General features: G+C 45.1%; 1 protein-coding gene across 1 annotated transcript; it reads right to left on the reverse strand.

The window, feature by feature from the left end:
• Positions 1-1,097: 1,097 nt before the first annotated feature.
• On the reverse strand, positions 1,098-2,375 carry LOC308288008 (G2/mitotic-specific cyclin-B2-like; the record flags this gene model as incomplete). Its single annotated transcript, XM_080729354.1, has 1 exon — positions 1,098-2,375. One exon carries the CDS (start codon positions 2,373-2,375, stop codon positions 1,098-1,100), a length of 1,278 nt encoding a protein of 425 aa, XP_080585480.1.
• Between the last annotated feature and the right edge of the window lie 9,679 nt (positions 2,376-12,054).

Below are 12,054 nucleotides of genomic sequence, written 5' to 3' on the forward strand. Positions count from 1 at the left end.
CTTAACCCATGTACATATTATGTCATGACATTACTGCTGCTGTTTTACTGCCTCTTCCCACTGTTCTTAACTACTTACCTTATACCATGCATCATGTATATATATTTCTATTTTACTCATTTCTCCATGTTTTGATATCTGGTCTGTTTTTATTTATGCTATGAGAATGACACGTATTCCACAGTGATTTCCATGTTTCATTGTGGGTTTTATGTTATTAATATGGACCACAACACAGTGTAATTCAGAAGGAGAATTCTTCCTGAACTCCATGACGTGTGTGTACCTTGCCTTATTTAACACTGTTTATAACAATAGTTTGACATATACTAAGAGATAAGATTTCTCTTAATCACCTGAAGCACTAGTGCAATGGTCAAACTAACTGTTCTATTTACTGAATACATTGTTGAACTGTTAACTATTAATGCTGCTACAATGTCTAACAAAATAAGTTCACTCCGCAAACTGCACACAATACTTCACAATAAAGAAACCTTAAACCTTGAGGATACAAATTACAGACACATTTTACATTTAGATAATTTGTGTATTTAATAAAGGATATTTAAAATTAAGTTATATTGGGTGACACTTGGTCTGAAGAAGACTTGGCCAAGTTATCAAAGCACTTAGCACACCATTTCAAGGTTAAAAATTATCAAATAGCCTAAAGCATGTCAAAAATTATTCAGTCATGTCGATTGTAAAACGTTATTAAAAACGTTAATGATATAAAACGTTTGTGAACCACAGCTATCAGAGAAGGGACAACCAAAGAGCATAGCCTGCAGGTGGCACTGTGACTGGGAGGAAACCTTTGGTCAAACTAAAAGCCTGAATATACAATAACAAACGCTGTTAATCACACAAAAAATGTTTTATTAAATGAATATAATTTAATTAAGATATTTACATAATTAGAGCATGCACAGGGAAAACAATACAACAGTATACAGTGAAACAGTGAAAATGAAAATGGTTTATTTGGGAATCCTTTCAACCAAGTAGATTTCTTGGATCCAGACCATAAACTCTGCCCACGTTTAGGTGGGTTTAAAAATAAACGTCTCTTATAAAAAGGCGTTTTAAATGCCTTACAACCAGTGGTGTACTCTAGCCTTTCTTGGAGGGCAGATTTGTAGGTCCCCCAGCAGAGGAAGAGCCAGGTTGAACACAACAGGAGATTGCAGCTCAGGAAGGAGTGAGACCCCGCGTGATCCCAGTCTGGGATTCCGAGAGTACTTTTTCTTCACCACCTGCAGCTCTGCTTTCCCCTGGTCGACGGCCACTACATTCTTGGCGAGGTGTTGCAAGATCGGCTTTAAGTGATCCTCGTCATAGGTGGTGTCGTGCAGCTGTGCAAGCGTCCATGACTGGCCATCCAGCAGCAGCTGGGAGAGGAACAGGGAAGCGGCGGCGATCTCAGACGGCCGGTAGTGAACCAGGTCGTAGTCGAAGAGAGTCAGCTCCATCAGGTAGTTGGCCAGCATGTACGTCTCCGCGGTAGAGCCTGCAGCCTTGGACGCTCTCCGGAGGAAGTGCACGGGCAGCGGGCGTCCCAGGTCAAAGTTGAGGGATCTCAGCATGATCCGCTCCATCTGTTTAATGTGAGCGGCTGTGTAGGTGTCGTCTGTGAAGTCAGCAAAGTCCCGGACCTGTGGTGGGTCCATCTCCTCGTGCTTCAAGGCCAGCAGCATGGCAGTGGCACCAACAAGCTGGAGCATCTCTCGTGGAACCGGCGTAACTTGCAGGAAACGGTCGAAGATGGCAACCGCCAGATACAGCGTCTCCTGGAGCAGCTGGTATTTGGAACTAACCGTGGTCATCCAGCCGATTAGGAGAGCTCGCATGTGGGGCTTGATGTCGCTGCCCTTCAAATACCCGCGTCGCACAGCCTGCTGTACCTCGAGGTCCATTAGATGTGCATAAATGTCTTTCACATACTCAGAACATTGCTCCCCTGCATCAATGTCTGGAACAGTGAAGGGAGCGACTCGAGGAGGGGCCTCCACTCTGTCCGGCTGTGACTGGGCAACAACGGTCACTTTCAGGAGCTTTGCGGTGTTGTCATCGCCGGTCTCGCACCGTAGTGCGTCAACGTCGCAGGTGGCAAACCTCTTTCTTCTCCCAGGTGTGTCTGCTGGCTCCCGCTCCCACTGTGGCCGTTTGCTCCTCGCCAGTTCTGCCGGGGTCCTGATGCAATGTGCAGCCAGCCTCATCCTCAGTCTGTCTCTGACCCCCGGGAGGATTCTGGTGTGGACAACGGTCAGTTGTTGTGGTCTGTTTCCCTTGTTAGCCGCCTTGTTGTTGTTGGCCATGTAGGAACACTTTGCAAGTGCAGCCATGTAGGAACGCTTTGCAAGTGGAGCCATGTTGTCCATAACGATCAACTCCACCGAAGTGATGATGAATCGTTGAAATCAATTAAAGTTGTTATGCTAGTTGTGAGTTAGTGATGATTCAGTGAAGTAGTCCGACTTGTCTCCTCAACGCTCCAACACTGAATGACGCCCTGTTGCAAACGCCGTTTATTTATACCCGACGCCATCCTCGCACATTGGCTGCTTCAAACGACGCGCGTCCGCGTCCAATGAGCGGGCGCGCGTGCAGCCGTGCACAGAGTCGCGTGCGCGTCGTCCGTTTTGTTACATCAGCAACGCGAATATGTGACACGCCCACCACCGAGCTGAAGAAGGGCGAACATGCTAACAGATGCTAATGCTAACCTAACGTCAACCGCTACTTTTGCTAATGCTTGCTAATGTTATGTTGTTACTTTCGTTAAATGCTAACAGATGCTAATGCTAAACGTGCTATGCTAATGATATAACTGCTACTTCTGCTACACAATTGCTGGCAGATATGGTGTTGTTCTTTGCACAGGTGTGGTTCTCAACCTGTGTATATTCTGGACCTCCAGGGGGATCCCCAAATTATTTTTGGATGATTAACTCAATTTGCAACATTGTTTTCTCTCTCAACAGTAAACAAACCAACCTAAAGTTTAAGTGTTTAGATAGAGGGTATATGCACATTTCTAAAATGACAATAAAGTTAAAATATGATTATTTGGGGGGTCGTGGCCTTAAAAGGTTGAGAACCACTGGTCTAGTGTTGTCAAAGGGTTAGAATCAGTGGTGGACTTTCTATCTGTGTGTACCACTAACCAGTGCTGGTTGAAATTCTAATTATTTCTGAGGTTGCACACTGCTATCATCACCAGCAGCCATCCACCTTCTCTCAGGATCTGACTGGACTGCTTGCTGTTGAATCATCACACATCATCACAGTCTTGAAGCCAGACTTCTGCATGGTGAGACAACATAGGACCACAAGTTACAATAAAAGGACATAGGCTATAATATAAAGCTACCCATTAACAACTTAGATCCCCTGTACTTAGTAAGACAGACCTTAGTTAGCACTGTAACTACCCACACACCTCAAATCAATAGCAGAATATGGCCGATCTACAAGCTCACAGTCAAATAAGACTTATTTTCAGCAAATATTTCCGCCTAATCAGAGTTGTATTACATTATTCCATTCCAAGTTGCAACAGTGATAAAGTGTTGAGTAAATATGTTGGGTAACTCTTAAATTAAAGGTCGGATCTATAAGGCAATGTCTTGGTCAGTTTAAAAGTGTCTTTTTGTAATTAGACACTTTATAACTATTAACTACGTTATGGTAGTTATAATGAGCTGGTCAGCTGACCCTATCATGCAGTATGTAGTGCCATATTTCTTCACCAGAATGTCTTTAAAGTAGTTTGTCTAAAAAGTCTTTATTAGTCCTAACTGTCTTTACTTGGCTAAGAACTCAAATTGTACATCCATAGAAAAAAACAGAAGAAAAAGGGACATCAACCTCTGAATGATGCATGAACTATACTAAATTATTTGTTTCCCTGTCAATTACTAACCCAATGGAGACATGGATTCATGGATATTTTTGTTTTGTCACATACCTAAGCCAATGATTTGATGAGACTCTTTTTGTCTCCAAAGGGAACCATTGCTGGACATCAAATTATTGGATTAGGAATGCGACAAAAACAAATGTCCCGTTATTCTAATTCATCACATCCTTGTCGGATAAAAATGCTAAACAAAAAACTCCCTCCTTTCCTTCAGGCTTGATGCTAGCCGGTGGCGGTGACAGTGTGTATGCAGTGTTGTTTGTGAAGGACATCCAGCCTGGTTCTGTGGCCTCTGAAGAGGGCAGCCTGAGACCACTAGACATAATCCACTACACCAATGGAGCTCCCACCCTGGACCTGACTCTGTGTGAGACCACTGGACATAATCCACTACATCAGTGGAGCTCCCACCCTGGACCTGACTCTGCTGGAGCTCTCTGCCAGAGACCTCACACTCAAGGCAACACGGTAGTGAAATAACAATAGTCAATTGATGCTTTGACTGTCATTCCTGTCATTAGAGGGGTGTAAGTTATGTTTTTGTGAGAGAAAATGAAGTGAAAACGTTAAAGCTCTGTTGTATAGTAATCATTGCTATAGACTAGACCAGGGTTCCCCAAATAGTTTTCTCCAAGGTCCGAATTATGTCTAGGGTACCTCAAGCAGAGGGCCACAACATTGCAGGGGGCGACGGTGGCGTTTCTGCTACTCCAGCAACAGTTCAGATATCGTCACTGTCGGGCAGAAACCTTGTATCTCCAAGTATCAAATTGTAAACAATGCGATAATCCAATGTAAACCTTTGCCATAGTTGTATAGATTTGTCTTTATTTTACGTTAATAAGGTGCTTGAATTTCACACTGTCTTGTAAAAATGAGAGTTTTCTGCATGTCCGTCATGCTGTGATATCCTCCGAGGTCAAAACCAGCAGTGACCCCCCACTCGTTTAAACACTGACAAAGTGACTTTTGCCGCTGACCGAGTCGCTTCTTACGAGGTCAAGAAGAGCAGCGATTTTGGACACGGATGAGATGAAGGCTTTGTTGCTTTTCCACCTTGGCATAGGATCCGCTCTCACTCTGTTTCTCTGCCGGTGACGTGTTTCCTTTGACATTCTAATAGAGGCAATTCCCCTCCATTTCCATGTAAACTCACTAGAATGACACTGGGAAAAGAGCACGCGACAAGTTCTTAAGGTCCACTAATTCCAGAATGGTTTATTAAAAAACCTTTGAAATAATAAAAGTCACAAAAATTATTAAAACAAAATATACATTTCCAAAAGCTTGACACTGAAGTCCATCAGCCAAATATCCTTAGGCTAAATGGTTCACAAAGTTAAAATGTCCAATATTGTCCAATATTGTCCATGAAACTGAAGTCCATAAAATATAGGATATTTCCAGAGTCCATGCCACCTAGGCTAAAACGGTTCACAAAGTTCTAACTTTTCCAAAGTTAAAATGTCCAATCTTGTCCTGGCTGGCTGGAGTCCTCCAGCCAGCCATCACGCCAAGCGCGTCCAGACCCTAATGCCCCAACTCCTGTCTTTGTTGGCGCTACTTATACTACACTTCGCACGCTATCTTTTGATTTATCTATATTTGGCACGCCCACTTACGAAATATCTGTTTTTTTCCACGACAACTTGTGACGGGCGCCTAATCACTCAATATATAGACCTTTTAGTTTCTATCACTTGGACAGCCTAGTTTGTATAGGTTAAATGTTATGTTTTCTTTCACATTCTTCTCTCCTGATGCAGTACCTGAACTCTACCAGTGTTATCGCAGCCTAAAAGAATCCAAAGTTTGTGACATCAACACAACACTTAAATCACCCAAGTCTTCTAATATGACCAATCATTATATAAAACATTAAAAACCATATATTTCATTTATAATATTCCACATTTATCAAAACATTGGGGAGACAAAAATCATCCCGACAACACATTCTTGTATTTCAATTGGATTAAATAAAACAAAATAAAATTATAAAACAAAATCTAGGCCTACTTCATTAGGACGTGCAATTATGACTATTCATTAGCAATCGTATTCTTCTAATCATCATACATTTTCCCAATGGTCCCCACAACGAGGTACTGTAACATCAACATTCTCATCATGTTTTGTCAGTGTAAATAATCATCGGTAAATCAATGCCTTTTTAAGTCCTTTTAGGGTTCCTTGTGAGGGAGGGGGGGGGGGGGACAAGGGGGATGGACAAGGGGGATGGAAAAGGGGGGGCGATAGTGTTCCAGGGAAGGGGGGGCTGGGGGTCTATAAATCTTCAGTCCAACTGAGAAGAGACCCGTTTTAACTGGGGAAAGTCAATGTCACTTTGCGTTTGGCCAGGATTCTTTGGCATCCCATGAATTAATTCATGATGACGGTGAGAAGTCCATGGGCAGTTTGATAGCCCAATACTATTGTCTGATTCTGTTCTGGTCAGATCATCTTAGCAGTTGAGGTTCAAAGGTCACTTGTAATCCATCTCAAAAGCTGCTCCGGCTCTGACGTTTTCCAGACCCTTGTCCATAGCGGCCTTGCACTAGGGCTTCTGCGTGTCCCTAGTTGTTCTGATGCAGGGGAGAGGATTTCGAGGGAATCCCCCCCGCTTCTCGTTGCCTCGGATTGTGGTGATTTATACCCTGTCCTCCATATTTGTGTATTGTGGAGTGCTTCAAATGTTGGTGTTCCATCCGATACGATTTATGGCTCTGTCCAGGCCCTTGGTCTTGCGCAGTATTCACCTTAAGTTGAAATCCAGGAAATTAATTGTCACTAGTGAGGGAAAATTGTCTGACAGAGGGAGAAGGCCTATAGTGTCTTGGGGGGAGGGGCTATGGGGTGGTTGAGTAGGCCTCGCCTCGACTGCCCTCTGACCTCTCCCCTTCCCTTCCCTAATCGTCGAAAGCACAGAAAACTTCACCTACATCCGGATTGTTAACACCGCCTGATGAAGTTGATGTGCTTCTCCTCTCTTTCCTTCCGTTCTCTCCTGTAGCCTCAACACTGCCTGTTCGTGTCCCCAGAACGACTTCCTGTATGACCTGATAAACTCCTTCATTCACGGTCATGGCTTTTACCTCAGCCCAACCCCTGGTTGTTTGGGATTGCATTGAGTACAGAGTGCCCATAGTAGAGTACCGACCATGGTGGCAATCCAGATCTGTTATATCCTGTACATTCCATATAGGTTGATGCATACATTACTCTCACTCAGTGGGATAACGACCAGTTCATTAAATAGACATCTTCTGCGGAAATGGGGACAATGCCTGGTTTCATCATGACCATATTCCTGCCAGTTGCCAGGGCCCCCGAGTTCCTGTCCTCTGATATAGGTTAGAGTCTGTTTGATACTGTTCATGAACGGGTAGACACATAATCCAAGGAGGCGGGAAAAATACTTAATACAATGTCCCGGAAATGTCCATGAAGGGGTTGAAACATAATCCAAGGAGGCGGGAAGAATACACAAAAAGGCGAAAAAGCATGCAAAAAAAATGTAAAGATGCTTCTTGATATCCTTGAAGTTGCCAGTCCGTGCTATCGTGCACTACAGTACGTCTGACTAATTGGAAATGGCCGTTACACATCAAGCACACGCGGCGGTGGGCCTGATATGCAGGTCATTACCAACAGTAGCAGCACAGAGTGTCACCTGCCGGAACTGACTTCACAGAAACTCACTATCAGTCACTTGGAAGGCTGGTAGCGGGCACTTTCTTTGATCATTGTTCCTCTACTGGTAGAAGAACCACCAACCTCCTAATATCCTTGTGGCGGATGGTGGTGGGGCAATTCCGTGCGTGCTTGAGACGGGAACATAGAACCTAACGCTTCCTGGTGTGGATGCGCTAGGGACTGTGGCCAGCATTTGTCTTTTAGCGACTGTGTATTCTTGGTGTCCCCCACAGTGGGTCCTGTCTAGTTTTTGTATGTACCCTCAAGGACATTTCCGGTTCCGTAACTTTATCAGGTGTCTTTTCCCTCGGTGGTGCAGTAGGTATCTCATTCTGATGGGTCTGCTTCGTCAGCTGTGACGTCGTCTTCCTCTGGTATTTGTTATGGTCATACATACTTTTCCTTTTCCTCTTCAAGATCACTGAGAGCCCCCCTCCATCTGCAGATGATGAGGGGGAATTCAGTGTGTCTCTGCGACTGTTTTTCTTGTTATTGCTCTTCTTTGACTTGCGTGGAGTTGCTTCCCCCTCTTTTCCCCAGGGGGATTATCAGTGTCATAGTTTTAATCAGCAACAGCTACTCCTGGCGGCTGTTCTTTTTTGTGGGACTGAGCACGGTCGCTTTGAGAATTACGACCCCCGTTTGTCTCCCTTCTTGCTGCTTTGGATCCCACCTGGAATGCAGCAGAACTGGTACCCGCCTGATCACCCTCCTCCGATGATGATGAAGAGCTGAACCTGTTTCTTTTCCTCTGCTGTCTACCATCCTTGCGTCGTCCTCCGGCCTTGCGTTCACCCATGTTAGTGCTTGACGCCATATCCTGATGCCGCCCGTTCTCTGACGCCAGCAGGACAATCCTTGTCCTTTCCGTCCCAGCGGTCTTTCTTTCAGGGTTGCATGCTTAATGCCTTCCTCCTTTTCTGCCGTCGCTTCACCTTTAAAGGCCAGTCTTGGTGTTCTACATTGCATTAAACTTTACATCAAATGCATTGGAATTCGGTGTTCACAAGCAAAGCAATGCTCATGAAGATCTGCAGAGGAGTGTTTAAAGACGTTCCAGTCCTTTGCAAGAAAGCCCCTGCAACTTGACCCCTGAACTGTCCGCACAGTCCAGCGCTGGACAGTGCGGACGGTGGGCTGTGCGCTCCTAATGCGCCGTGTGTAGACAGACAGCAGGAGGACTGAATCAAGGTCAGACTTGCCGAAGTGTGGTCTGGCCAGAGAACGTTACGCCCCTTTGATTGTCAAGTAGCAGTGATCCAGGGTTTTGCCCTTCCGTGTGGCACACGACACATGCTGGTAGTGTTTTGTTGTTCAGCTCACAGAGGTTAAAAGCTCCAGCCACCACTGATACAGCATCACGATAGTCGTTCTCTTGCTTTATGATCACATCATACAACTCATTCCAAGCAGCGGGCTCACTTACATGTGGATGAATGTAAACTGCCTTCATGGTCACGGAGGTAAAGTCGTGTGGCAGATAGAAAGGGCGACATTTAAAAGTTAGTTGCTCCATGTCCTGTGAGCAGCTAGAAGAAAGCGCCCCAACATTGGTGCACCATGCATTGTTTATTAAAAACATATTCCTCCGCCTTTTGATTTGCCAGTGTCCTCGCGTGTCCTGTCTTGACGAAAAACAGTGAAACCCGTTGGTTGCACCGCTGAGTCGGGGATGTTGGAGTGTAGATGTGTCTCTAAGAAGCAGAAAATGCAGCAGTCTCTCATATCCGATTAGGGGAGAAGCGACATAAAGGATCATTCATCCTATTACGTAAGGATTGCACATTTGCCATTTGGTCAAGGTGTTCGGTGGTGTCTGTCCAATGGTGGGAGAGCATGATCACTTGCCTCCACACACGTGGTTGCACGTCGCTTTAGGATCAGCTTTATTCTGTTGACTTCCCCCTGACAGCAAGTAGCATCAGAGTCCATTTGATTCATGAACTCGGCATCTTCAATGAATGACTGGGGGGAATGGGGGGGGGGGGGGGAGATGTAATCCGGTGACGGTGGAGAGGGGGCTACTGTCCGTTTCCTGAGCTGGTGCTGAGGAGAGGAGACGTGTGTTTATTTCCGGGGAGGGAGGTAGTAACTTGTCCATTTCTTTAGAAGGTGAACAGGGCTCATCCATTAAGAGCCGCTCTCTTGACCTGCCCTCCTGACCTCCGGTCTGTTGCTGCTGAAAGAACACATTGGCGTCATTCACCCTTTTCCCCTTCCACCTTTTTTCCCCTGTTCTCCTGTGTCAGAGGTGTCTCCCACAGCTGACCCACAAATCTTGGCCTTTTCCCGAGCCTCCATGAAGGTTTTCAGCGTCACATCAAGCCCTTGTTCTGTGTGGGGCAGCATGCACTCTCCACTGCTTTTCTTGTGTGAAACCCTGCATTCCGGGTTTCCTTGGCGATGTGGACATGGTGTTTGTTTGTTTTCCTTTCCTTCCGAAAACTGCTGATCCACAAGCTCATCTCATACACCTGTCTTCCACCGACTGTCATTTGGGACCCCTGGCCTGACCCTTCACCGGCCAGGGGTCACTTGTTCCCTCTGTAGGGCTCAGCTCAAACATTATAGCGACAACGCAGTGATCCCGTAACCACTTTTGATTGTAGGGGTCACGTCCTGTCCTCCCTGGAACAAGTCGTATGTCTTTGTGGTCAGCATGGAAGGTCTTTTCCTTCCTTTTTCTGTCCTTTCCTTTTGTGTCTCCTACTTGTCCAAACAATTATCCATCGCTGTGACAATAGCAAAAAAAAATAAGGTGCAGTAGTCCAGTACAGTAGTACAGTTGTACAGTATGTCCAATACAATGTCTTTTGTGGTTTTGTCCCATATAGTCAGGGGATACCGGTCATTCTCCCCAGCCTCCCCTGCTACTTCAGCCTGGGCCGTGAATTATTCCCAGATGCATGGTATAGGGGTATTCACACCTATAACTGTGCTTGTAGATCTGAGCATTTCTCCATGCACAATATCAATGTGCACCAGGTAAGGATCACACTATCTCCATTCCTTCCTCCCCTTGTACATTCAACACTGCAAGGGGAGGAAAATGCACTGGACCTGTTATACAGTATGTCCAGCGTTGGGTCCAGTGATGTTCCACCACTCCCTGGTTTGCTTTGGTTGTCTGCCTACCAGCCTGTCCACTTCCAACGGCTGGCACTTCCAGTGTGAGAGGGTTGAGTAACACCTTAGGCTTCTCCCAGCCCCCTCCGTTCTCCAATGACCATACTGATTTCTTCCATAGTCATTGTTTGCACTTAATTTGCTCCTTTTGCAAGGGAAGTTTCATCGCAGAGCGTTCGTTTGCAGACTTTCCTTTACTGCTCCCGCAACGCTCATTCTTCTCACATTGAATTTAAAGTTCCAAACTGTCTCTTTCTGAGTGAAACTCCTAGCAGAGCCAGGGGGGTCGTGACCCCCATCAAGGGAGCACCCCCCTGACATCAGCACAGGACCTTTAACTTTTCTTCTTAGCCATAGGTCCATCTCTGTAAACTATTTTGTTGTATCTCCTAGAACAACTTGATGAAGAGCTGATCCTGGTCTTTGCAGGTCCCAGCCACGATCTTGTTTCCTCGATCGTGTTGTGGATTATAGTACTTCACGACTATTTATCACCCTTGTACTTCACAGGTTCCAAAAGTGACCTCTTTCTCCAGGTCACTGTTCTCGTGGCTGCCCCCTGCGCGTGGGAGCCCTGCTTCACAACCTTACGGAAGGATCTAGTTATCTGTTGCAACATCCGATTAGGTGATTTAGTTACCCAAAACCTCTATTTAAGTAACTCAAGTACATAATAACAATTAACATCATTACTATTACTTATCTCTTTTACACAAAATAACTTCAATGAAGTATATATTGTACTTTGGTAATCACCTCCTTAGTGTTAGTAAAAAGTCAGTTAGTCAGTCAGTCATCTGGTCAGTTAGTCAGGTAATTAGTTAGAGTTTTACATGCTAGAGAGGGAAAAGGGAGGTGGATCCAAACTACAATCTGTACCTATATGAAGTTGCCCTACTATCTCTGCTTTGGAAACGTACATTAAGTTATTAGGGATTTGGTTCACTTTTCTCCTCGCTGCCTTGTAGGTCCCTGGGAGAAAAACACCAGTCCCCGCTAAAACTGTTCTATCGAAAATTAATCTGGTTTAGGGTGATATGCAGGCTACACGTGTCACCCTTCAAACCCTTTAAATCACTATAACGACACTTTGTGTCAGCTGTGGTAAATATCTATTACTCGTCATTCATTCTATTCTTATATATATATATTTTTAAATATATATATAGGCCCTACCATATATATAAAAGTGGATTATAGTTTCTGTTCCTTCAAGGTTCATGTTTGATTCCCCTATCAAAAGGTCCATCGTTTCAGACATGTCCATGTACACATGCTCCTCCTCTGACGGGCAGCAGACCTCTTGC

Source organism: Nannobrachium achirus (assembly GCF_963921795.1).
Source record: "Nannobrachium achirus genome assembly, chromosome: 7".
Lineage (NCBI taxonomy): Eukaryota > Metazoa > Chordata > Actinopteri > Myctophiformes > Myctophidae > Nannobrachium > Nannobrachium achirus.